Here is a 27,989-nt window from a genome sequence, read left to right on the forward strand (position 1 = left end):
TCTAATAAAAATTAATATTAATGTCCTTTGTCATTTCAGGTTTTACACTCTGCTCTCTTCACATTTGATTTAATAGAAAGTGTTCTAGCACGAGTAGAAGAACTCATTGAAGTGAAAATAAAAGCTGGGACAGATGAAAATGTTCGGCTCAGCTGAAACATTTGAATGAACATGCTTATTGCAAGTTGATTCTAGCTATTATATTTTACTTGAAAAGGAGGCTACCAGTCTTTAAAGAAGAGTAATTTAGAATGGCTTCTAGAAGAATTGCAAATCTTGTTCTTCACATGTCTTTTTGCTCTGTTTTGTTTTCTTTTTTTTTTTTTCTTTTTACTGTTGTTGTATGTGATTCACAGATATGGCCTATTTACTTAAAATACTCTTCTTCAGTTTGACACTTTTTCTAAAGTTTAGAAACTACATCTACTTAACAAGATGTTGTTGTTGTTATCCTGTGGCAAGGAGGCACAGCTGTGCATTTATTTTTCTGTTCATGTTTTCAAAACTTGTTACGTAATACTTGCTGACTCAAGTTCTGAATTATGAAGATTTTTATAAAGTACTTGGAGAACCATGAATTAAAAAAGCATTGTGTAAATGCTAGCTATTTTCGTTAGTACTTGTTAATATCAACAAACAAACTTCTGTATTATCAAATGAGACTGTACATCTCTTGCTATAAATTACAGTAGAGAGACAATGGTGAGTGAAACCAGGTTTAAAGAAAAGCAAACATCAATCTTGAGCTAAATAAGATGCTAAAACATAATAGCACAGCAAATGAAACTTGTGTTTAAAAAAAAATATATATATATATATATATAAAAGTATATAAGGTTTCATAAGCATAACTATTTATGCATGAGAAATCTATTTTGGAATTATTTTGATCATCCTTATCTTTAATGATGAAATTTTTCCTTACGGCTTATTAAGTATTTTAATTATTTTGGGAAACAGTTACGTACAGATAAGCCCATATGTTCAGAGTCAAGCTGAAATAAGGATGACTTCTCTATAGTGCAGTTAAAGCATAAATTTATTTTCTTTTTTGTTAGAATGCATATTTGGTATAATATATGACATACAGATGTATGCCAGTTTTGCACAGTATAGTTGTTTAATATACAACTAATGTTTTAATTCCAAATGCGCAAGTTGTATACAGTCTTTTGAAAATGTAACAATATATTTTAAGAGCATTTATTTTGTTTAAAATGTAGCTGTTATATTTTATGAATTAAAAAAAAAAAACACCACCACCAACAACCAAACACTGAATTAATTACAGTGCAACTGGTACTGCTGAAGCATCTTCCAAACTGGACTCTTTTCTATTATGTGGGCTTTTGCCATTGCCATTTTGTAATGAATATCATCTGCGCGTGGCTTGGAAGTTATCTTAGAGGAAAGAAAAATATTAGTAGAGCAAAATAACTTTTAGATAAAGGAATACCCAACATCTTATTCTCCAAATAGTACAAATGTAAGATTTTTTTAGCATAATAATAACTGAATTGTGTTCTCCGAAACAGATATTTAGGGATGGTATACACAGAGCTGATTTGATGTATCACTTTAGCAGCAAGACCAGTGCCAACATTGGCACTGCAAAAAAAAAAAAAAAAAAGGGGGGGGGGGAGGGTGCGGGGAATGGCAACAGATAACTTGTGGTATGTACTGTCATCACTTCTTATGGCACACTCCTGTTGAAATCTGGTGAATTAATTCAGAACAAGTAGAAGAGCAGATTAAAATTTATAGGATCAGCAGTAATTTTAAGGACTTCAGGTTAATACTGTATTAAAGGGCTAGACAAGAGACATCAATAGATTCCATAAAAAGTTAGAAAAGTGGAGTTCAACAGTGTAATACACATTTAACAATTCTTGCTGCATAATAAATGAGATGGAGTTTGTAAACTTTTAAAATGATGAATACTCTAAATAGGTTAGTGCTTATTGTTTTGAGATGCCCACCTCAGGAGAGGATAAAAAGTATCTGCTTTGTAATGTCGTGCTGTTCTTATTTTTGGTACGTGGGGTGCTGCTAGTATTGTTATAGTTAATATCAACTTAGAATTTTCATGGAAAAATGTGTAAAGAGCTTTTGCAAATATTTTGGACTTTTCAATGAAAAATGTGTTTATGCATATGGGATACCTTGCAGTGATACAGATAAAGAACAATATGCACCTATATAAGAATTGTTAAGCTATAGACATAATAGACTAGTATGTGCATCATTAAAAATCCATAAGTAACTACAGAATTTAGATTGAGGTTTTATTTTAAGAAGCTATTAAATATTTAGAAATCATGTTGATGTCATGCTGGTTCTGCATTAGTAGAGGAAGTGAAGACATCCTAATTTAACAGTGGTAAATAATATTTAAATATCTCATTTGTCTTCATAAATGATATTGAGAGCTTTTAAAGTTACCTTTAGCAGTAGTTTAAACACTTGGCTAAAGCATCTGAGTTGTGTTCCTACCACAGTGTATTATATAGATTGTGATGAATATGACACAAAAATTTCCATTAAGGACAAACACATATTGTATAGTTCTTGATTTTTCTAGGTTAATATACTTCTGAAATTCTGAGGACCTGATATTTCTAAGTATATGCAATTAGACTCACCTTAGCTATAGTTAGCATAAACTTAACAGTCTCAGCTGTATTATGAACTGGAATGATACGTAAATTACTGCCCAGGAATCTGCACATCAAAATAATTTAAGGTTACTTCTAGAATGCACATTTAATTTGTTATTCCACAAAACTAGAAAAGCATTCCAGTGTGATGCACATGACTTTTCTAACTGTGCTTTCACAAGTACACAGAGGATTATTTTTATCTTTAGAAGCAACTGCAGGGTCTATGATGTTTGTGTATCCGTTTCATTTCTGTACCACTAGTTTATCGTTATCTCTGCTAGGGCTCTTAGAACAGCAATCTTTTCTACTTCTTAAGCATGCATACGTTCAAGGAGAACTAAACGATCCTCTGATACATTGTCGAAGACCTGAGTGTTCTCAAAATGTCAGCCAAAAAAAGGTATTTTTGATGGCTTTGGCAGAACACAGGAAAGTATCCAAAAACACTGTTCTAAAAAATACTTCAGAATTTGACCTGAATCTCTGTAGGTACAAAGATTGGTGCTTCTAGATAGTTTGAGTTAGAAGTAATTAAACCAACGGGATAATTCTGGTAAGAATTTCATTTAAAGACTTGGACGTTCAAATAACTTAGCCTAAAATGTGCTCTCTTACTCTCTCTATAAATATCTGTTATTCGTATGTACTTCTGTAGCTGTTATCCTGAGAATGGGATCTGAAGATACAAAACATTAGCATCAGTAGTTAATTCAAGGCAGTCATGGAAGAGGCAAGCACAGAACCTTTCTCTCATTTTAGGCTTGTACCTTAAGTGTGTTGTTACAGTGACAATGTAGTTAGTATTGCTGCCATTTTCCGTTGTAGAGCTAAAACACTCTAGAGCCTAAAGGACAAGGACTGAGGAATTTGTTTAAATAATGACAAATTTAATAAAAAGAGGGATGCAGCTGCTCAACTGTGTATTCCCTCTGACCTCCCTTTGTGTTTACCACTTGTTTTCCCCCTTAGTCTGATGACTTGGACTCATTCACATCAAGCCCCTTGATATTTAGATATGTGCTGAACTTGGCAGCCCATTCTTCTAAATCAGTAAAAATATAAGTAGTGCCTTTTCCTAGGAGTAGGAAGCCAGGATCCTTCTGTTGAGTTTTGCTAAAATCTAGTGCAGAAATGGGGTTTGATTTACCTTTCAATCCCAGTTTTAGGATTAGGAAAATTAACAGATGCTGCTTTGCCAGTACCAGCTGTTGGCAAAGCAAAGCATGAATGAACTAAGCACAATCAAGCAGCAATTCATGTATCGGGGTAAGTACTTGTAAAATCCATTTCTATCAATAGTACTGCTTCCAATTATACCAAGTCTAAATTTAGTTTGTTTTATTAATTTTGATCAATGGACAGAATACTGACCTTTATAAACGTATGACTAGACTTTGCTCCAAGGAGTTGAAAAATCAGTGTGGATTTAATGAGGGTATTACTGGAATGCTCATTTTCTGGATGTGTGATGAAGAAGAATGTTTGTCCCTCCCACCTCCCTCATATACACAAACCTACATAAAGTGTTCACGGTGTTGAACAACAATCCTGTAATGTTGCTTTTAATGAAAAAAATCCTTCCCAATTACAAAAAACTATAGATAAGCAAGGAAAAAAAGAGTAATACAGAAAGACCTCTGGAAAACATCAGGGGGCTTGCTTTGTTTTTTAACAAATCCAACAAGCAACTTGTAATTTGGGAGAGCATAGAGCAAGTTTCACCCCACCACCACCAATGCAAAAATGCATTCACTGATTTGCATACAATGGCAGAACAGCTAGTAACAAAGCACACGCATTCAAAATATAATTTTGCCTTGTCAACATCACTTTGGTGTGGCCTGCAATGACAAAAATATAATTTTTACTTTAATACAGTTACTGACTTGGCAAATGGAATATATTTTCAAAACGCTGCATTTGTTTGTGATCAGCATATCCTGGAAATCAAGCCTACAAAGGCACAAAAGTAGATGGAGAATTAGCTCTGCCATCAGCTGAATAGCATGTTCTTGTAGAATGATGGCATCTTTTAAGACCTCTCATAAAATGTATGGAGTTTTCACGAATGGGTAATAGGACCCCTACATTTCATTCCATATGCTCCGCTACTTATCAGCAATCGGCAGTGTGCTCAGGACTTAACTAAATTAGTGCTAATTTCAAGGAGGTAAAGATCATAAACTCTCTTAGAAAGTCACTTATTTGATGTGAAGAGTGAAAATCAACTGCAGTTGGGCTACTGTACCTACAAAAAAGTGGCTTTGATTAGGGTAGAAGTACAGAACACAGAATTTGATAACGTTCTCAGCATGTATGTACTGAAACATGAGTTTTCAGGCTTCAGTAGAAATCACAGATAATGTTTTAAACAGACCAATTTTAATGTTCAGTTTTACACTTTCAATGTAAAATAACACTGATTACTATTTCAGTTGTTCCAGCTCTTTACATAATAGATGCTGTTCCAAGTAACCAGCTGTTAAAAGCTGGCAAAGAATATGCTTTACAATAAAGCCTTTTTTTACGAAGAAATCTTACCTGTTTTTTTTTTAATTACCATAAAAAATATGCTGACAGAGCTAAAAGAATTAAGGAATATTGCACATTTTTCCAGTGTGCAAAAAAAATCTTTAAAAAGTATTATACTGCGTAGTCCTAAAGTGATTGAAAGGAATATTATTTGCTATATTTTAAGGAATGTCCCCTTTTGCTGAGTTGACTATGACATGTCAGGTTGATTCACTCACCATTCTTTTCATCTTTCATTAATAAGATGGCTCAGTGAGATACGTATCAGTGAGATAGTGAGAAATGTATCTTTCAGCTAATTTTCCAGTGCATGAGCAAAATAAAATTCACCTGCATATATGACTGTTGAGTACAGTTATACCTAATTTCTTCCTAGTAATAAGAAGTTGGGTTTGATGTTGCATTCATACCTTCTCTGAATCCTGAACATTATATTCCATTCTTCTGGTCCGTGAAGGACAGCTGACAAGACTAAAAAACTATTCCGATGAATGTTTATGAACTTCTGAACGCGGTCTAAAAACTGCTCTTCTCCTGTCGTAAGTAAGTCTTGAGTATCTGCCAGTATAAATGCAACCCCTATTGAAGAAGAAAATGATTAGAGGATAAATGCATGCTTCACGGCAGTACTCACGTGAAGCCTTCTCACTACAAATATCCCATCAGGAAGCAGCATTCCTGCTCAAGCATTAGTTTAAAAGGCAATAAAACAAAGATGTGAATGAATTTACACATCTTGACAGTGACATGCAAGGTATTGGAGACAACAGTCCTGAGGCAATTACTGCATTTGCCTGTCAAAAGATTTGGCCAGCAATGATTGGTAAATTTAAGACAGAGCTACAAATAACTTGGAGGTTATTTTCTAGCGTAACATCAAAATAAAAGTGTTCAATCTACTAAAAGTACAGACAGATATCTGAATGCCTTTGAAAGAAAATGCGTCAGGAACAAGAAGCTGCTATATGGAATTAATTTAGGGCAAATGCCAATACTGCTTGAAGAGGTCAGCAGTTCCCATCTCTAAATAAGATAGAGACACCTGCCACATCTTAAGAATTAAGCCGACATGTCTACCATACTATTCATAATACTAAGAAACAGGAGGACGCACACAGGGAAAAAATTAAATTATAACTCCATCAACTGGGTTATTCTAAAAGGGAAAGTTAAGAAGCTCAAGTTCAGGAGGTTTAACAACAAAGGACACAAAAGACTGGGCCAAGGTATGCTTTGTTAATCCTTACAGTTCAGGAAAGATTCAGTTCTATCTTTTTATTTTGGTCTATCTGTCTAAAGCATCTTCAACTCTAACAAGGAAAGACAGATATTTCATATCTGCAGTGTCAGGGATTTCCTAATCAAACCTGCTCAACTGAAAAAAAAAACCCAAGTTTTTTTCCTTTCCTTAACTCCTCCCTCACCACCAGGTCTGCAAACTCACTTGGAAGATGAAAGCCAAGGGTCTTGATTCATTCTTGTGTTAATGGTCATGAACACTAACAATCCTGATGGCTCTCTTATATTTTAGTGACACTTCAGTGTGTCTGCTCAGTTATAACAAGAATTTACTGAACAGTTCAGCCAATAATCATCAAATCCAAGTAGCTGTGCTACAAGGAGTCCAATGACAGCAAAGACCAATGAAAATGTTTTAGCCCCAAAGTTCTCAGTTCTGACTCATGTGCAATCACAGCACAGCTCCTTCCGCTATTGTATGACGCTTCAGCAAGGCAGCTTTATCCAATGCAGTGTAGCCTACGACAGAGCCTCATTTTGTACCTTGTAAGAGTTTACGAGTTTAAAAACATAAATGAACTTCAAAATACTGTACCAGAAAGAGAGAATATCACAGATCCAATTTCCACCGAATCTGAATATCGAACTCGGTGTTGTTGACTCCGTAGAAGTGTAGAAATTTCGTGATTCTAAATAAATATTAAAATGTTATTTTAAAACAAGTTTTCAGCCAGCAAATTGGAGAGAAATATTCTTAAAGCATTGTCTGAAGGATCATAGATAGAACTTTCGTATTGTTGTTTAGAAAATATTTTTTATTCCACTTGCAATAAAAAACTAGTAAAACGTTATCTGAACTTTTTCAGTTAATGAAATTTTGAGGTATTTTTATTGGATGCTATCAAATAATTGAATCACAATTTGTATGCGTGCATTCAGTTTGCCACAGGAAACCCTTCTATAATACATAAAGAACCTCCAACATTTTACAGTCTATTTTTTTTTTACCGATGTGCTAAAGGGGAATTTGCAGAAATGAGGAACGTACAATAGTGTGTTTCTGTAACTCCAGTTAATTAGACTGCATTCATTTTCATGGATGTCAGCGTTTCACTTGGAAGATAGCTCAGAAAGACTGTATTGGGCATGATTTTAATTAAAGCTTTTTGACTGCAATCTACTCAGGAAAACAAGAACATTGCACTATGCAACATAATCATCTGCAGAGGGGAGTGTGTTTGGATATATTTTTCAGCCTGCAAAAAGCATTTTTACAGTGTGTTCTACAAAAGTTGCTCAAGCCCATACTTTTTAAACATTACACCACTTAATCCTTTTTAGATTAGATTAGATTAGATTTAGATTAAGATTTTAGAACTCATCTTTTAGCTTACCCATTTTAAATGCAATGTAGGGAGGAGGAGAGTTGAACCATGAAGGAGACAGTTACCAGAAATTTCATGTTTCGAATTGTGTCTGGAAGGGGAACGCTCAGTACCAGCTGCTTATGAGGTGTGACTGCAGTTTTGGAAAAACTCTCTGCTTCAAAGCCACTGTTGATAATGAATTATTTAATGTACAAATATCAGCAAAAACTATAAGAAAAGGAGGACTGCATAGGAAGAAAAACCATAATGCAGAAGTAATCAAACTGATGCAAAGTAACACCTTCATAAAAGAAAAGTCTTCTTGGAATTGTATTGCAGCTATTTCCACACATTTGCTTCCAAGGAGTCTTTACCAATGGCAGTAGCTTTGAGTAGAGTTAGGTTTTTAAGAACAGAGGTGAGTAACACCGGTATAGCTGATGAGGTCACCGCCCTCAGACATCTCTTAACATATTGAGGGTTAAGTTGCTCTTGAAACAGTTCCCAAACTGGTACAATTTTCAGGCTGTCATTCTGAGGCAAGCAGGCAAATAAGAACAGGCTTTACATGGTGGCGGTTCAGGAATTGCTTCAGCGCCATTCCCCGACTGGTGCAGCAGAGACAGCGTGGTAACCTTGTCAGCCAAGCTAATGTACGCTCTGTCCTTGCTTGTGAGCCAAAGCCCTCAGCCTCTAAATTCTCTCAGGCTGGCATCAAAATGGCCTCAGCGTCAGGAACTAATTAAGAGCCCCTTTCACTTTACTGAGGAACAGAGAGAGTCTAGGCTTGTGATACTAACAGATATAAGTATACGTTAATGCCCGTGAGGCTCACTGTTTTTTAACTAAATTGCGCACTTACCCAGTAATAACCTATCCCAGTGTTGACACTGTATACTAGAAAATAAAATGTTTATGGAGAAATCTAGAAAATAAAGAACACCCCTTGCAGATTTTAGTACTCATTGAAAGCAGCGTCGGTGCAGTGCAAGAACGATGAGTCAGGAAGACAGCCCTGAAGCAGTATAACTGCTTGCGGGTAGCAAGAATACTAAATAGATAGCCAAATAGATACAGAAATAGCTAAGAGAAAAATCACAAAAAAAACCCAGAAGAACCAGTGTTACGGTAGAAGCAAGTTCAGGCTAATGACTTTGTTTTTTCCTCAACATAGCATAGAATTCGTTTACACCGCATGAAGTATTTCCATGTATAGAATATAGGAAATGCTTCTTTCAGTGTTCAGTGAGTCAGATGCTGCTCTTGACAAACAGTGCGGTACCTGCAGAGCTGTACTCATAATAACAGTTGTTATCCATCTTGACTCTTCCCGCCCAACACTTTCTGTCATTTTTACAGGGGTTTAATAGCTCTGCAGTGAAATCTCAGCTGCCACCCTCTGAAAAAACTGGGGAAAAAAAAGCAGCAAAAGAAAGATCACAAATGTTAGCTGACAAATAAAGTTGATGAAATGCTTAAGGCAAAAGGATCCACTGAATATTTGGTCAAAATCAGGGCACTACCCAATTATTAAAAAAATATATAGGTGCCTTCTACCAACAAATTAATGTATATAAAATGGCAACTCGATACCTAAATACCTTTGAAGAATTTGCATCTAAGAGGGTTTCCTTTATAAGGCGTGACAGGTACGAGCAGCACAATGAATAAATGGCTTAAGGAGAATATTTCTAAAAACACTTCAATGATTAAGGAATCATTGTCCTGTTTTCAAATGGCGTGTTTGTCATGGAGCACCTTTCACAGTGAGACAGTTTCGAGATGGCTACCCCGGGCCTCCTGCTCAGCCTGGTAGAGCCCACCAAGCTTTTGGGCAGAGCAGTAGCTCTTTTCTGTACATTTGCATTTTCACTTTTTAAAAAAATTGCTCGATGCCCAGCTTGGCAGCTATTTTCTATTTTAGTAAGGCTCATTTGGCGCAGCGGGGGACATGGAAGCTCCCTGGCAAAGGTGCCAGGTTCTCAGCCTCCCCGATGCGCCCGTGTCACCAGCCCCACCTGGGGCAAAAGGACACAAAATGGCTCCGGGGGGGGTGGATATCTGGCTCGCGTAAGACCCTGGTGCCCTTAGGTGCCCAATCTAGCTTTTAATGGGGGGTCTCTCCTCGTTTGAAAAGCCTCAAATGTCTCAAACGCACTAAGATACGATCCTTGACAGCCGGCACCCAGCGTGAGAGCGAGCCACGGCAGCGGCGGCGGCAGCGTTGGGACCGCCCTCCCCGCTCCGCCGGTGCGGTGGCGGCGCTCACCGCCCCCGGTGCCGCCCTCAGGGCTGCGCCACCGCCCGCCGCTCCGCCCTCAGGGGCCGCCCCCGGGGCCACCCTCAGGGCCGGCTCGCGCGCGCAGCCGCCCGCCCTCAGGGGCTTCCCGCCTTCGGGGCCGGCTCGCGCGCGCAGCCGCCCGCCCTCAGGGGCTTCCCGCCTTCGGGGCCGGCTCGCGCGCGCAGCCGCCCGCCCTCAGGGGCTTCCCGCCTTCGGGGCCGGCTCGCGCGCGCCCCCGCCCGCCCTCAGGGGCTTCCCGCCTTCGGGGCCGGCTCGCGCGCGCCCCCGCCCGCCCTCAGGGGCTTCCCGCCTTCGGGGCCGGCTCGCGCGCGCCCCCGCCCGCCCTCAGGGGCTTCCCGCCTTCGGGGCCGGCTCGCGCGCGCCCCCGCCCGCCCTCAGGGGCTTCCCGCCTTCGGGGCCGGCTCGCGCGCGCCCCCGCCCGCCCTCAGGGGCTTCCCGCCTTCGGGGCCGGCTCGCGCGCGCCCCCGCCCGCCCTCAGGGGCTTCCCGCCTTCGGGGCCGCCTCGCGCGCGCCCCCGCCCGCCCTCAGGGGCTTCTCGCGCTGCCGCCCGTCCACCCGCCCTCAGAGGCTTTCCGCGCTGAGGGCCCGCGCTGCGGCGGCGTCTCTCTCTCAGCCGCGCGGCTGGGCGCGGCGGGGAAAGGGCCCGTCCCGGGCCGGGGCTTCTGGCATGGCGGGGCGGGGTGCGGAGTGCGTCGGTGCTCGGCGCTCGGCGCTGCCGGGGCAGCCCGGCCTCTCCGCGACGCCGTCTGCTTCGCGCGGGGTGGGTGCAGGTGAAGCTGGAGCTGTTTGTTCCTAATGAGAGACTTGTGGCAGTTGAAACCTGCCTTCCCTCAGAGACCTGAGGAGTTAAAACAGAGAAAACCTCCCAAAACCCAAATGAAACGTGCTTTACCACCAAGAAAATAACGCAGGCCTTGACGTGACCTGAGGAAGCACCAGACTGGATGGTCTTTCCTGCGGCCTGTGAGGACTCTCCCTCGTTTCTGCTACTCCGCGTGCTCTGGTGTGTGAGGACAGTGACTTCTGCTGAGATAGTACTGAAAGCCCTGACATCAGTGTCCCAATAGAAGTCTTGCAGAAACCCAGTGTCTGCCTGAGAGCCTGCTGCCACAGAAGTGTGATTACATGACATTTTTAGGTGAGAAAAAGGACTGTAAAAGCCAAACTGTGAGAGGACTCCCAGGCTGAACAAGTGAGTGACATGAACAGTGATGGTAGTTAATTTTTGCATAGAGGAAATCTTCATGGATTGTTTTTAATGGACAGCTAATTCTGCAGCCATTTATGAGAGGAATACTCCAAATATTTTCTGCGATAGTCTAAATATTAAAGACTTTACACAGACAGTATGAAAATTTAAAAGCCAGAAATAGCTCCACTTTCAGAGAAAAGGGGATGCTGAGAATGTTGTTGCTCTCTCTTTCATCACATATGAGAAGGCAGTACTACTTACGGAGTAAAGCAGCGCTATAGTGCAGAAACTCATTAAAAGTAGGGAAAAAGCATTAATTTCCAGCTTGTGTCTACCCAATATGTGTGAATCTAAACTCTTGCTTATATAATGAAACCAGTATTTTTACTGAAAACCTGAAATAACAATAAAAGCTTGTCCTTCTCAAATGCTTTTTAGAAGATTTTAAAATAGAAGGAAATGGGATGCTCGTTTACATTAAAAAAATTAAAATAGCAAGTGGTCTAACCTACTTAGGAAGAGAGAAGTAGACATCTCAGTGATTTAAAAAATGACTTTCTCTTTTTTTGTACTCAGGCAGATGTGAAATGGATGCACATTGGATTGCCTACTTCTGTTGGTCAGATGCCCCAGAATATTCTGATTAACCTTCACTGAAAGGGTGCGGAAAGATCATGCTACAATAGTAAGTCCAACATTTCTAATACTGAATTTTTAAATTTCTGTGGAGCATAAATGTAAAAGTCAGCAAGTTAAAGGAAAGCAACAAACGTCGAAGGTAGCTGGGGTCCAGTGTTGTTCTGAACGGCTATGACAGAGCCAATGAACTGTGGAGGCATTTCCTGTAACACAGTGGAGCTGTGTGCCTTTTCCCACTGCTCTGACTGCATACAAAAATCAGGCAGTTGAGAACATCGGGAATTCTTTTAAAATACAGCTATAGTAACTTTTATGATGAGGATTGATGATCCAGATACGTGGACAGTCTGTTGAGGTGAAGTTTGAATTCATGCCTGCTATGAGTGCATTTGTGTTTCAGTACTAGTTCCTGGGGTACAGAGTAGGAACTGGTCTGTTGACGTGATTGTACTTGATTTATAACACTGTAGTGTCTCTGAATTCATATTTTGGAGTATGTCTAATATGTATGTGCATTAATTGAATTACATCAATTCAGATAGGGAGAAAAGAATAGCAGGGAATAGGATGGGGGTAAAATGGCAATTTACAATTTCATATCTAACAGGTGAGTAGATTTTTTCTTCCTTCTGTATAATATCGTTAGAAAAATAGGGTACATAAAAGCAAATTACTACATTGTAAAAAATGTTACTAAGAAATTTAAACACTGGATTTAGCAACCTGGGATACCAGCAGATGCCTTTTTCCCCATTAGTCATTGACTGTATATGAAGTAAAATGAAGCTGGACGACCCCCCCTCCCCCCGAACTTAGAATGTCCACTTGAGAGGCATCAAAGCGCAATGGATCAAATATTTGTTTCATAGTTTTATGGATTCAGTATTCAGTTTCTGTCACTATGGATGGGTGAAGTAAATCACTTGCACACAGTAATGAGGGGCATAGTGAGGAAAAGCATCAGCTTAACAGAAGCTGCTTTTTCTTACTTGGTTGACTCCAATTATTATATTTAAACTTGCTTACATATTAAATATCAATGTAATTAATTACTAGTTAACATTAATTACTAATTAATAACATTAAATATTAATATATCTTAATATATCTTAAGTTTAAGTGGCTGAATGTTATTATGGAAACTTAATTGAATATATTTCTGGCTGCCATTATGTTGGACAATGGTTCACAGTTGAAATAAAACAAGAATGAGACTCTTCATGAGACAAATTTCTGAGAGGAATAGGCCCCCCGCCTCCAGTATAAGAACCACCCCTGCCTAACACTCGTTTGGTCTTATGAAACGGGACGTGCTGAGTCCCCAGGCTAAGAACAGCTCGAGGGAGTATTCTAGTAGCAGTTCTAGCATGTGTTTTGCAATCCCATTTGAGCCAGAATCTTGCTGTATGCCTTGGCTTTCTCTTTTTATGAACCCTAACACTAGGCTGAGGTTTGCCTTACGGGACTTGCTGAGTCTCCAGCCTATGGGCTGCTTGCAAGAGAGTTCTAGTAGCAGCTCTCACTTTTATCATTCCTAAGCCCTGCTTTCCTCTATGTTTCAGACTTTCTGTTTGTGAAGCCCTTGTGTTTGTGAATCTTGACTCTAAGCCTGTACTGCACCTCTATGCCAGGAACTCGTAACTCAGAACTTATCCTCAGCTTAAGGAGTAGTAAGGTGAGAAATCCACCAGCAGCCCTCAGAAAACTTTGCCAGCCCCTATGGAGCCTACTCTTGCTGTATGCGTCAGCTGGCCCTTTCTTGGAGCTGGAACCTTAACCCTAACCTTCATCCTTCACCTGGGCTGAATTTTAGGCAACAGGGGATGCTGAGATCCCAGGCTAAGGATGGCTCAGGGGAGAATCCTAGCAGCAGCCCTAGCTTTACTTCAGCAGCCCCGTTTGAGCACCACTTTTACTGCCAGTAGCAGCTCTTTTTTAGCTGGTAGGGATCTAAAAAGGCAGGTATAGTGCACTTTCTCTTGCGCGTACTGCAGTGCCAAGTTTGGTGCTGGTATGCCACAAAGGGAAAATACCTCAAAAAGATTTTACTGAAGTGATAAAGCTCTGGAGGGAATGGACCCAACTGTCCCGAGGGGAAGATCTAGATCCCAGCACCATACTTTTTCCTTCATGATTCATAAGACTATCCTCTGTTTTCTTCCTTACACGTTTTATTCAGTTTTGCATTAATAGATGATTAATAAAAAGATATAAACTGATGTGCTTGCATTTTAATATAATAAACATGACATTTTGAAAAACAAAAATCAAATTAGGATAAAGACTTGGAACAAACTTAGAATAACATTCCTTAATTTATTAGCTTAGAGGTGAAAGGTGATGAAAGCTCATTTTTTCTGTTCTTAAGATAGTTGTACTCTGTCATCTGAGCAGTACTAAAGAAGTAATTTCCTTGCCGTCCCAATTCCAAAACTAGTTCTTTTATTAAAAAGTCAGCTGAGAACGTGCCTGTAGTCTTCCACTTGTTATCTAAGCTTTTCTAAGTGTTCTTCTATGCAGGTCTTGTTCTCACTTGAGTCAAAGGAGCTGTTTTTTAAAAACTAATGTTGGTACGAACTTTACCCTTGCTGGATTTAAATTAAAATATCACATTTGGGGTAAAGTGTGCGTGCTGCAAAAATTAATCATACTGAGAAATTTTATCCTTTTACTATTAGGATACACACTATTAATTAGCATAGAGATTAGCACACTGACTATACAAAAACAAGCAGAAAAGCAAAAATACATATGGAAGAAGTCCTACTCTCATATTTGAGCAGTGTGACTATTTCTTACTGATTGAATTTCTGAAATGGATTATGAAAATAGCATTTGTTAATGTTTAGAGGCCAAGTGGGCAAATAGAGCATGTGAAGTTTTCACTGATGTGGATGCCTAAAATTGCACATCATGTTTAATTTGTATGCAGGATGCTTTCTAAGGAGATAGAAGATTGCTAGTAATAGTAGGGGTCTCCTCAAAACATGCAGTGTATTGAGTACAAGCAAAATAGTGGGTAGAAGCAGTGCAGTTTATGACATCTACAAGAATCTTGCTCATAGACGCTCTGTTGGCATATAAAAACTTGCATTGTCTCAAGAAATGCTAAGATCAGTCGTCATTCAACATATTAAAAAGTGAAGGATTGACAAAATCATTAAATTAAGCCTCCAACTCCTCAGAGATATTCATTGTTACATCTTGATTAAAATCCTACATACGTGAGAAACACAAATAGTATTTTTATATATAGTATAGTATATATTGACTGACTAGGTTTTATTTTTGGAATGAGACATATTGGAGAAGTATAAAGTAGGCTCCTATCTAAGTAGGAGGCTATTTAAAGAGAGCTTAAACTCAAAGATCATAGAATTTTCCGGACTGCATACTTTTTGGAACATGTTCTCTCTCTGCCCTCCCCCCCCCCCCCAATAGTCTCACTTTCAAAAAGTGATTTTGAGGGATCTTCTGCTACCTCATACTATGAGCTAGATTCTGCTTCGCTACCATATCTGTGCTCAGTCATGCTTGATGTGAGAGAATTTCCTAGGAACTATGTTCTTCCATGCTAAACAATCTTTGATCGCTCCTATAGCTTTCAGACGACATCTGACCCCACAACTTTATGGTTTCATTGTGCAGGAGAGATGGAAGTCTATGACTGTTTACAGCTATTATTAATCCAGCTCTTTATCCTTCAGGGACATGCACAGAGCTACTTGCATAAACTTCCCCAAACCTGTCTCATTTGCAGTGATTTTGAGAGAAGGGGCAATCAAAGCTGACCTTTAAGTGAAGTGCTTTTAATGATTCTTTTTTATGGAATAGGAGTTAGACTCGTTTTACTACTTATGTTCATCTCTGCTCTGAAGATCTCTGACATTTTGCTAGTCTTAGCTTTTTCTCAAACCACATTCTTTTTCCATATACCTGCAGGGTGCATTTCACATACAGGCTAAGCTGCAAGAGGGAGAATGAATAGTGCTATGTTTGACAGCCTATCAAGTAACTCCTGGGAGCAGAAGGGATACCCCCATTTAGGCAGGAACAGAAGGATCCTGGGATTAGAACTCCTATATGATGAAAGCAATAGTTTAAGTGTTTGGATGCATAGCTGATTTATGGCAAGGCAAGATCTCTCAAAAGTAGTGTTTCTTTGCACTATCCTGCAGCCTTTCGAATCTGTTCTGAACTGGCACCATTTTTTTGATACTCAGTTTCTTAGGGCAGTCACAGAGCCACTCATGTTCCTTTTCTATAGATTTTGATATGAGGACTAATTATTCATCTTCAGACACAGCACCTATGCCCTGTTCTCCAGTGACATGACCCAAGAAAGAGTGTTTTTTCCCTCTTGCAAGAGAAAAAAGGCCTGAAGGTCCACTAAACAACTGGAAAGAGAAAGTAACATTTTTGGCCATTAATAAGCACAAATTAAAAATGATGGTTGCAGTCCACATGCTTAATGAAGTACAGTGACTCAGCATTTAAGTTACATATAGGATTTATTTCCATCTGTCATACACAAAGCAACTAAGAATCTTCAATATGTAGCATGGGGAAGAAAGCTTATGGGACTATGAAACCGTACAGTGATTCTGGAAACAGAAAAGCAGCTTCGCAAGGTATCATTTGGAAATATGGTTACCTAGGCCCCAGCTGTGATCCTAATGACAAATGTTTGAAAAAGCAAGCCAGTGGAAAAAATGCAAGCATTCAATTTGAGAGCTTAACCCTCCCTCCCGAAACGACTGAGTAGTCAAAATATTATAGGACCAAAAAGCTATGGACTATTGGTAGTGACTCAACCTTTTCTCAGAATGTACTCCAATAAATATATATATATATAGAGAGAGAGAGAGAGAGAGAGAGGATATATGTATTTCATAATCTCAATTACAAGAGCACAATAATCCAGAAAATAGGGATGTAAGTAAGTTTCCTGCTTTACCACAAAAAAAAAAAAAAAGTGGATACTTTTGTGCGGTACGTGGTTTGACATATATGTAGTTATCAGGTTCACAGGCATGAAAATTACCTGATTCTATGAAGGTAACACAAAAAGATTTTACAATACCTACACAGTATGTGGCATGTACGTATGGTTTGTCCTGGTTATACTGAGTTTAAGCACATTGATATAATTGTACTGAGAGGCAGAATGCCATGCGACACTCAAAGGAAGGTTATAATAAGGAGGTGAAGAACTAAAATGATTTCATTAAACGCAAGTTTAAGAAAATCACATATTTTTCTGATCAGAGCAAACCCTCCAAGAGGACTAAATAAGGATTGTGTCAATGAGGATGCTGTAAAATTTAAGTGTTTTGATAGAGCCTTGCTAAGCTCAGTTTCAAAATTGGCTTGTACAGTTAGGAAGGAACAAGTACACGTATAAATTACATGAGCCAAAATTTTATTTCTGGTACCAATCCTTCTGTTCAGACACTTATATAAAAATATGCTGATTTTTACAAATATGGATCTGCTACCACCCCCACTAACTTCACTAGGAGCTTGAGAAAGTTCAGTACTTTTCAAAAAGTCAGAATCGCTTTTACTTGTATGCCTATATATAAAACCTAACGGACTACCTGTGTCATTGGGGCTCAGGCCCCCGCAGCTGCAACCGTGCAATTGATTTGGAGATGAGTACCTACCGTACAGTTCAAAACTTGTGTGTGTGAGCCTCTGTTCAGATTCACTAGACAGAGCATGCACTCACTCCATTCCAATTTCATCTCTTTTAACATACAAAAAGTATTTTGACTACTAGTGACCTAGTTAACTGTATCTAGTTTCGATTGTAGAGTCCTCCCTCCCCCTGCCCCCCAAAAACTGAGGCTTCAGTTATTCAAGATCTGTAAATCAGAAGTCATATTCAACAGTGCAATAGCAAAAGGTCTTTTGCTGTACATAATGTAAAAAATTATATTTCTCAGGGCTTTGATTTCACTAATGGAATGATCTTCTGAGCTGGGAACATCAGCAGTAAATCAAGGCGAGCAGGGTAGCAACTTAATGGAATACCGTTATTAATTATTTCATACTCTAACTGTATCCAGATGGTTCATCATTAAGTTGAGTACTATGTAAAAATGCAAGTATGCACAATGCCTGCCCCCAATGCCAGTTCCATTACCCTTTCTGAGAAGTGAATGTTAATCTGAAAGCCAACTTGCAAATCTTTAAGCAGATTCACTCATGTTTGGAGGTTTGCAGAACTGTTGCTTAATTGACCATACTGTGTAGACTGTGAAGCAAAGTATAAAAGGATGGTCAAATGCAAAAACCGAAGAGATTTGTGCATGTGTGTGCACACATGCACTGTATGGTTCTTCACTTATTAGTCATCAAAGGTAGAGAAAAGTTGTTGTGGAAACCCATTTTTTTTCCCCAGTTGATATCCACATTTTACGTAAATAATTTTACATGGTCACAGGTCTAGTTCCCTTAAATACATGTTGTAGTTGCTGATAGGAAGCTTGGTTTTAAATTAGGCAAAGAATGGATTTTAGCTGGAATTTTTCCAAAAATATTCATATTGAAGCTTATTGGTCAAAAATAGCACACATCATAGCTTGTGTTCAAGAACTATACCTAAAAAACATTATGGATTTTCTGCAAGAGATAAAAATCTTCTAACTATAGTGGATTTCAAATTTAAAAGCCCATTTCCATGAAATACCTGTTTTAACAGAGCTTCTACCTCTGATTGATTCTATCTTTTGTCCTCTGTTCCTGCTTAGTCCTGGAAAGAATGTCATCTATCAATGTACAGCTGTTAATCACCCCAGTCATGAAATATTAACAGAATACACACAGTCACGACTCTTAAATTGAAGTCTTTCTAGCTGCAATTTTTCACATCTATAATTGTACAATATGATAAGTTATTAGAGTAAAACTTAGAGAACTATGAAATACATCTGTTGGAAAAACAGCATTTCTAGTACATGCATTTAATATAGGTAAGCCCTGAACCTGCTTCAGCTGAGGTCAGCAGGAGTTTTTCCTTTGACGTTAGCAGAAGCAAAATTACTAATTCTTAAATGTCCTGGTTCTGGGCAACAGATGAAAAACACAAGAGCAGTTCTTAATTCCTCATGCAAAGGTTTAGATTTTCTGGAACAAAGTAAAATAAGCATGCTTGTAATTATTTTCCAGAGGGCAGTAACATATATTCAGATTTTTAAAATAGTCTCTTGGCAATCTGTACTTAGAACAGGAGCATTGCTTTTGTGTACACATTCTCTGAAAGAAATTAAGGAAGACAATGTTAGGGGAACCGATCCTATAGACAGTCTGTGTGAGAAACATGGGAAGTTCTCTTGCTTGCTAGTTCCTCCAAAATAATAAGATATACAAACTCAAAAATTCAAAGTAATTTTGAAACAGGTTTAAAAACTTAAAATGTAAAATGTTGGACTAAGATTACTAAACATGTACTGTCAAGTCACATCTGATCCAGAACTTGGAAATATTGCAAGCAAGCCATGTTCCTTGTACTTCATGACTAATGTTATCTTTCCCAACAACATCCAAAGTTATGTTGTTATAATGAGAATCTTTTTATCTCAAATACCTATTTCCTGTGAGCGTGATGTTCCTATCTACTGACTTTATTACTATTGCATGTGCTACAGGCCCTGACAAGGCCCTAGCCACTGATCTAACTTTGAAGTTAGCCCTGTATTCAGCAGGAGGTTGGACTACAGACTTCCAGAGAATCCCGTCTGGCCTAAATTTTTCTGTGATTCTATGATTTTTCTGAATCTACAGCAAGTTTTTCCAAGAGAAGAAGATAAACGTCTTTCCACAAAAGCAGATATTTGATTCTTCTTCATACTCTCTCATAGTACCACTATCAGAGAGTATGCTTATCTCCTTCATGCATACTCGCTCCTCTCTCCCGATCTTCACTTTAGGTCTCATTCTCCTCATTTCTTTTGTTACACAGTATAAATACAGTATATCTCATGGCTTTAAAAATCAAGACAAAATATACTTAACCAACATGCTTTTCTAACTGCTGCCTATCTTCATCTTTAAGCTCAGTTTCTTTCTTTTCATATACTCTTCCAAATTGGTATCTGCTTTCCTTTCATTCCAAGGAAGCCAGAATCTCACTTTGATCACGGTCCCCAAGCATGTTTTCGTAACCTGCCTCAAAGCTGGTACTTTATCCTCATCTGGCCTTGTGGGCCATCTTCAGCAAAGCCAACTGTGCTTTTTTTGAAATCCTGCCATCTTCATTTGATTCCCGTAACCTTCTTTGCTTATTTCCATAGTTTCCCTCGTTGTTTTTTAGCTGATGCTTTGGAAGAACCTCCAGCTTCCTCAGTTTTCTGTAGGGGTCCAAGAGATCTAGACTCAATTCCTTTTTCTTTTCTCTCTGCAATATGTCTATTGGTAATTTATTCCACAAATTAAATTTTACCTACCACCTATATGTGAAAAATCTGGGGAGCTGCTTCTCTAATCCACGCCATACTCCTTTTCAAGCAAAAAAAATTATTTTGCCTATGAACATCAGGTTGTGGAGGTCTAGCCTATCTTAAAGTCAGTACATTTAAAACATCCCTCCCTATTCTTCACTTTAGTACTGTGTTTTTCAATGCAGGCAAAAGCAGGATTGTTATCTTCAACTCAGATTTGAGTCCTCTCCTCTAAATTGTTCTGATTCTTTCTCTGTTTCCTGTAAGTCCTTCTAAAATTATCCCTTCACATAGCTGATTCTCTCATGTACGCTGTCATTATCACCTGTTGACAGCAACATTCTTCTCTCTTTGATAAAAAGAGTTGTACTGCTCTTACGTATTCAAAATACTACTGCAAAGATGAACCCTTAAAAATTATTTTGACCACGCCATTTCTTCATCGATTCCCCTTCACAGCTTCATTGGGAGTACACACCTTGTCTTTACTTTAAGGGTCATTCAGAACCCCTTACTCACTATTCACTTAACGTCTATCACACAACCTTCAATTATTTGCATATTAAGTTTTCAAACAAACCTTTGGCCATTCTCTCATGTTTTGGAGAAGAGGCCAGTAAACATTCACAAAATCACTGTTAGGAGACACGACCAGGACTCCAGAGAATTCAAGGTGACTGATACTATTTAACATAATAGCCACCTACACCTGCTTAAAGCTTATATGCCCTTCTGAAGGAGGAGGGACTACTAAACAACATCAAATGGGCAGAGTTTAGATGGCACACAGAGCTGGTCAGGAATAGAGATCCTTAAAAGCTCCCTCATTATCCAGGCTGCAAATTTCACCCTCCGATTTTCCCTTGCTGTAAAGCATAAAGAGAAAAAAGTGACAATATTTAAACTGATCATGTGCTGAAACCATTGCTAATCAGCTAGACAAATATTGACTCTCTCCTTTTGCTGTGCCATCCGTATTTTTTTAATCTTTTGTCTTAACTTGGATTGTAACCACTCTGTGGGAAGTCTTTGTTTTTGTTCTGTGTTTGTACAGTGTCTAGCCTGTGGGATGCTGGTCTGCTTAAGGCTCACAGGCACTCTGGTAATGCAAATTAAAAACAATACCGCTTTCTATTTCTGCTACTTCTACAGAGACTGTGTGGCTATGGGAAGCTGTATTCTATTATTGCATACACATCAGCTGAACAATACACCAAATCCTAATCATTTGCTCTACTGCAAAGCTATTAAAGGAAATGCAACAACATCAGTGGGGACTTCAGGAGGGAATGGGGTTTAATTTTCATATTACAACCAGTAAAGTAAATAAAACAATTCACTGTCTGCACACCTAAACTTAAAGGTAAAAGATAGGTTCTTTTGATGAATTTGCACTTCTAAAGGTTCATCTGACTCCCTCCAGTATGAAGACTGGGCTAAATATAGCATATTACATTTAAAATGTTTATCACAGACTATTTATGCTGCTAAAAGCTGAAGGAGTAGGGGAAAGGTCTTTCTTCTGAAACAGAGCATCCCTCTTCCACAGGTTCTGACTCCTTCCTCTTCCTGAACTTAAAGAGAAAAGAAGCCCTTCTTTTTTTTTTTTTTGTTTTTTTTCCTGTCTTCATATGTCTCCTTCATTAATTTGGAGAAAATAAAACATCACTTTTACTTCTGTATATGATCGATGAAGTGGCTTTCTTGAGTAACTTCCTTAACTAAATGTTTTGCATGAGTTCTCCTTATTATGTCAAGTCTAAAAATACGACAGGTGATAAATTCATTAGTTGTATGCTAGGGCAACTTCATATTTGAACACAACTGAGAGTTTCTGACTATGAACAAAAATAAATGAAGTTTCTAAACAAAGTTAAGTGCACTGTCAGAGTTGTGCAAAAGCTTGCAAAACTGATCATATTATCTGTGGTTATAGCCAGCTTAAGTTGGGCACTTGTCTTAAATAGATACTTTTAACAAAAAAAGTCAGTAACATTTTGCTGCCATATGTCACCCACTTCTGAAGGCACTGCTTTTGTTAATGACTCGGAGGAGGCAGAAAACTTAGATAAGATAGGCAGATATTTCTTAGAGGGCTTATGCTTTGTGGGGAAAAAAACCCTGAATGTTTCAGGAAGAGTTTTGATTTGGTAAGAATTACAAATATTTTATAACTTCCCTCCTCCCCCTTGTCCTATCAAACAGTCTTATCCACACCCAACTTAACAGCCAGAAAGGGCAGAATGAGCGGTGTAGAGAAGTACTTTCTATTTTACTCTCCTTAGCTGGAAAAATGGTTATGTTGACACTTAGTCTCCACATAAAAGCTACACTTTAGAGATGCTAATGAAGCTGGAAGGAGAAAAATCCTGTTACAAAAATGTATTATCTATGAGAATAAGCAAAGTCAAATCCATGAGAATTTAGCCATGCCTCAGTCTCAAAAGAGTGCAAGTGTAATGAATTGAAGATCAAAGGTACTTCTCCTGCAAGTCAGACTTCTGATGTAACAGTGGCCAGATTATCTCTATCAGCATTTCAGCATGAAATATACCTTTGGAGATACTAGACACATTGTTTTTAGAACAGGATCAGCATCCTACTGACTCCTCTGAATATATTTAACTAAGTCATTAAAAATATAAACATGTGTGTTTCCAGGAAAGAAACAGTGCCTTCCTAGAGTACAGACCCTCTGAAGTCTTATATTTGAAGCAAAGACAAATTAAAAAATTTATTGGAAACTTCTAAACAAAACTCAAAAAATACAAAAATCAAACCTGGAGGAGACAGATGGAACAAGTTGCTCATATTAGTAAAGCCCAAAGCAGATTCATATTGAAATGTTTTCTGTAAACACAAGTATACTTTTCTATTATTTAAAGCAGTGTTGGCACACATCACCTTTTGACACAACTGTTCTGAGTCTTTATTGTTGTAAAATCAAGTCACCATATAGAGAGAAAAAAAGGAGAGGAATAGCTCTACTAGTTGTGCAGTCATCCTTAAATTCTTGCTCAATGAGAATATTAATTGGCAGAAAGGAGTATAAAAGGGAGAGGGGGAACCAGGATTTTTCTTTCATGTCATCTATTTTTTTCTAACAAGTCTAGAAAATACATGCTCAAAGTTGATTTTAGAAAAAGACATACATTTAAGCCTTGAAAAATTACTGTACTTGTGATTAAATCTAGGTTATAAATTAACATATTTACCTCATTATATCAGAAAGATTGCCTCAGTATCAAGAATTGCTTGTTCTTGACTGATGCAGTATTTCATTATATGGAAACAACGCATCAAAAATAGATTTGGGGAATGGGTTGGAGTCCAGTTGCAAGCATCTGATCACCTTAATGATGGGTTTCCAGTTCAAGAATTGTCCATTCCCCTTGAGGGGAAGAACAGTCTTCAGATGAAAAGCTTGCCACTGTAATGCTTGCTGAAGAATCGTCAAGTGGAGACATTATTTCAGTCCACCTACTGAAAGTGTCAACTTGTGATGTACCCTGAGGATTCGAGCCATCTCGTGCCAGAAACAGTGTCTGATTGATAAGACATTGTGCTAAGTTAAGGTCTTCAGGAACAGAGTTTTTGAAACCTATATTTGAGTCCTGCTCAGATAATAATTGCCTGAGAAGAGTCCAGTCCTGTTCTGCAAATTGCTGATCTTCAAAATCCACATCTAGAACTGCTGTTTCCGAATCCATCCTCTGCTCAAATGCTTCTCCAACATCCATCTCATATATTGGAGAAAGGGTTTTTGAAGGTCGATGTTCATACATGCAGGTTTGTGCCATTGTGTCATAATCATCTATGTCTCCTGAAATAATTCACAATACTGTACATTGTAAAAATTGCAGATGATCTTCCCCTCAGGGCTGTGTAGAGCAAAATTTAACTCATTCAGGAAGGTCAATCCAACCAGGTTAAAAAAAAGGGGGGAGGGAGAAATGTAATACAAAATTGACAGAATTTGAGGCATTTATTTCCTATGTAAAAAACAAAGTATGGTTTATAAATTAAAGCAGCAATCACCACTGGTAATTAACAGTAAACCTCCATTATTAAGTTTCTGATACAGAAAGTGACAAGTTATGTAAATACACATTTAATGCACATGAAATTTCTCATTTACTACATAAATTAAATTTAGACTAGGAGGTGCATGGAGGGAATTAATAGAGAATGATTACTGAATGGTGACTTACACTATGTCAGCTTAAAAAAGAATTAAAAACAAAATAGTTTATCCACAGGCTTATTTCTATACTGCACATGCAAGGGCAACTGCAGGCAAGAGCAAGCAAACTTAAAAAAAAAAAATAGTACAGCTTTTAATGTCATCTTGTTCTGTGGCGTAGCTGAACATAGATCATTGTCAGCATTTCATTACTCCTGAATACACAATAGTTGTAATCAGCACTATTGTGTATTTTTGATGGGATAATAAACTGAATTACTGATATCAAGAAGACAAAACACAAAACAACTAGACAGGTAATCATCTAACTATGTGAAGCAAGTTAGAAGTTTTCTGTATATAATCATTAGTTCAAAGTATAATCTCTCTTTTAGGAAATTAGCTTTTACTGGTAAAATTTAGAATTGTAGACATCTTGTAAGCTCTAAATCAGAGTTCAAACCTGCTCCCACTGATGTATATGGCAAATATTCGGTTATATTCAGCGGGAGAAGGATCCAAATTTGTGTATAATATAATATATAAATAATCTACAACAGTAATGCATATAGCTGTTAAGTAAACAGTTCAGTGCGATTTAGTTAAGGTTATTACTGTAGTTATTGCACATCCCTTTCAGACATACGGAATGTTGTCAAGCAGACAAAGCAAATACTGAGTTTCCATCAAAAGTTGATGCTGTCACTGTTAGATTGGATCAAAAATAACTGAACTACAGACAACTGTGTCCAATCTTCCTTTTAGCATTACATAAAATCTGTTTTCCTGTAGTAGTCAAGTTTCTCATTAACAACTAGGTGTTTATGGATATTTCAAACAGACAAGTATTCTGCACCCAAGTGAAATACTTAAAAATATTTAAATTTTCTGTATTTTTTCAGCCAAAATTACTTCAGTTCAGGATTCAATCCCAGACAAACTGCCACTGTTTTCCCTATTAATTTGTTTTGGAATGACTGAATGTTTCTATTTCTGTACATTACCTGGAAGTAAATCAGTATTAGCGTATTCAGTAGTTGCTGGTTGACTGTCTCTCACTTGACCTTCCTGAGTCAGTAACTGATTCTTATCGGGTTCTACAGGTTTGGCAGAGCTGCTCTTTTGCATATCAGAATTAGTCTCTCTGTGATGAAGATCCAGATGACATGGTCTATCTTGAGATTTTGCATCATTGTCCAAGTATTTATTGCACTGTTGAAATTCACTAGCCACTTCATTCTTCATTTTTAATTCCTGCTTTTCTGCTGGTGGACACAGACTGGCTGCAGAGTACACTTTCTCTGAACAGTTTTGTTCAGTCATTGAAGTACCTTGATTATCCTTTCCTAGGATTTCAGTGTCAGGAAGAAGAGGACTTTCACTGTTATCCAGCCTGTTGTCTCTATCCTTATGCTGTTTGCAGTCCAGGAATCCATCTTCAATTTCCAATGAGTATCTTGAATAAAAAGTTGTTCCATGGTGCTCATGGGAAACACTATCAAATACATCTGAAGGAGTAAGAGAATCTATTGAATGCTGACGTGATGTATGAGCTTCCACTCTATCATCTGATCCCAGTTCTTCACATTCATCTACTGAAAGTAAAACAGATCGTTTGAAATTTTTAGTTTTAGAAAACTCCTGAGTTGCAGTATTATTTTCTGTTGCATCTTCAAAAGCCAAATTATCAATTCCTTGGAACTGTTGAGTAGGAACATCTGATGGAGGAAAGTTTTCTGCAACATTTTCTGCTTCAGATCTGTCATCTTCCGTTTCATCAGCAGAAGAAGAAACTTGGTCTGTTTCCTGAATAAACTGTGCCTTGCCAAAAGTAGAACTTTCATTTTCTCTAGTGTTGGCCCTTCTTGCACTTTCTTGATGTGACCAGATTTCAGATCTTTTTCTTGGTATTTCATCATCGCTTGTTGAATTAACACGGAATAGATCAGAACCCTCTTTTTTCATTTTCACTTCTATTCTTAGGCTGCTGTCATAAATTTTTAATTCCTCAGGTGTACTTGTGTCACTGCTGCTTCTTCCAAGAAAATCATGGCATAACATAGTGCTGCATTTGGAAATCCCTCTTTCATTGGATCCTTCATCATCCTGAGAGCCTCCAGCATCATAATCTTCTGATCTTGGTTTTATATCATCCGAGGATGTGGTTGCACTGCCAGTATCTGATTCAGGACTCTCTTTTGGATCGAGTGCCCCCGTATTCCAGTGGTCCACAAAGGGAATTTCTGCATTTTCATGGTTTTCTGGCATTTCTGTAGCATCTATAGGCGAACACTTTTCTGTTACTTGTTCTATGGCACATTTTGAAACATCATCTAAATCTACTGTAATTGGTTTGTCTTCGGTCAAGGATGATCTATCACATGACTCATCAGCTGTCAGAAATCCCTCCATATGAATTTGAGATGATGTTTCATCCTCTTTATTGGATATCCTTTTAGAAAAGCTTGGTGAAATATTTTCACCATAGTTGAGACCTATTTCTGTGTTTAATGTATTATTTTGTTCAGCACAGGCTTTTGTTGCTTTTGAATATTGCATCCCTTCGCCTGAAGCAGTAGCCTTTTGATGGAGTTCCTTGGAAAAGTCTGAGTATCCATCACTAGTAGACTGTGCATGACAGTGAAATTGAGCAGGATTGCCATCTTTCTTTGCATCTGTAAGCTGTTTAATTTCAGTCGCATCTCCACAGATCTGTTTTGCTCCCATTTCATTTTGGACTAAAACAGTTGTTTTAGGAATAGTTTGTTTGATGATCAGAGGAGAAGAAGATTCAGACTGTAGTTTGTATTCCCCACTGTCAGGAGGATCCAATAATTTTTGTTTATCTTGTTGACAGGATGCCAAGAGTATATCTTCTTTGCTACCTTCCATCAAAGAGTTCAGACGTTCAATTTGCTTTGCAGAAGTGCATTCATTATTGTCGTGAAGCTGAACTGCCAGAGCATCAGCCATGTGTGTTTCAAGTTTCGGTCCTGAACTTCTGGGCTCAGAGGTGTGCATAGTCTTCTGGACACCAGGAGATTCACTTCTTGAATGTCTCTGGGCAGAGGACTGTGATTTCAATACAGATTGCCCAACTGTTTTCAGTTTTGGGTCTTTATTGTTCATACTCTCACCATGCTTTGACTGAACCTGAGTTTTAGGTGTTGTTATTTTTGCAGTAGCTTTTGCTACAGGTGTTTGCAACTGCTTAACACTCTTTTTCTTAGTTGAAGAATGTTTTTCTGAAAGTGTTGTCTGAACCAGATGTTGTATCACGTATTTTTCTTCATTTTGTTTTGGAGACATTCCTGATTTCAGTGAATTTGGTGATTCCACCTGAAAGCCTAACAAATAGGAGGAAAAAAATGTAAAGATTGTGCATTTCAGTCAAAGTATATACGATGAATTTATGTAATTTGAGTAATAGT

The 27,989-nt window shown here is 38.4% G+C and overlaps 3 protein-coding genes and 1 long non-coding RNA gene across 11 annotated transcripts in view; 2 read left to right on the top strand and 2 right to left on the bottom strand.

The window, feature by feature from the left end:
- The window catches only part of GLMN (glomulin, FKBP associated protein), a 24,456-nt gene extending 23,197 nt beyond the window's left edge, over window positions 1–1,259 (top strand). For both annotated transcript variants that reach the window (XR_011142538.1, XM_068952493.1), the window contains one exon: window positions 40–1,259. Coding sequence is in view for 1 of the 2 variants with exons in the window: in XM_068952493.1 (XP_068808594.1) it covers window positions 40–156 (117 nt within the window). In the remaining variant the exon portion in view is untranslated. The remainder of the gene's footprint in view (window positions 1–39) is intronic.
- Window positions 304–9,173, bottom strand: C8H1orf146 (chromosome 8 C1orf146 homolog). The gene is made up of 5 exons (XM_009682532.2): window positions 9,081–9,173; window positions 7,027–7,120; window positions 5,603–5,771; window positions 2,643–2,721; window positions 304–1,401 (listed from the first exon to the last, which is right to left on the bottom strand). The coding sequence occupies exons 1-5, from the start codon at window positions 9,147–9,149 to the stop codon at window positions 1,282–1,284; spliced, it is 531 nt and encodes a 176-aa protein (XP_009680827.1). The 5' UTR covers window positions 9,150–9,173; the 3' UTR covers window positions 304–1,281.
- A 1,370-nt stretch (window positions 9,174–10,543) lies between these two features.
- LOC138068024 (uncharacterized) lies at window positions 10,544–13,626 on the top strand. Its single transcript, XR_011142541.1, has 3 exons — window positions 10,544–11,292; window positions 11,869–11,977; window positions 13,494–13,626. It is a non-coding gene; the product is annotated as an uncharacterized lncRNA (long non-coding RNA).
- A 2,797-nt stretch (window positions 13,627–16,423) lies between these two features.
- BTBD8 (BTB domain containing 8) overlaps window positions 16,424–27,989 on the bottom strand; it is a 45,426-nt gene continuing 33,860 nt past the window's right edge. For all 7 annotated transcript variants that reach the window (XM_068952506.1, XM_068952510.1, XM_068952509.1 and 4 more), the window contains 2 exons: window positions 25,563–27,905; window positions 16,424–24,198 (listed from right to left, as the gene is read on the bottom strand). In XM_068952506.1, the coding sequence (XP_068808607.1) occupies window positions 23,729–24,198; window positions 25,563–27,905 (2,813 nt within the window). In that variant the 3' untranslated portion in view covers window positions 16,424–23,728. The remainder of the gene's footprint in view (window positions 24,199–25,562; window positions 27,906–27,989) is intronic.

This window comes from Struthio camelus, chromosome 8 (genome assembly GCF_040807025.1).
Source record: "Struthio camelus isolate bStrCam1 chromosome 8, bStrCam1.hap1, whole genome shotgun sequence".
NCBI classification, from domain to species: Eukaryota; Metazoa; Chordata; class Aves; order Struthioniformes; family Struthionidae; genus Struthio; species Struthio camelus.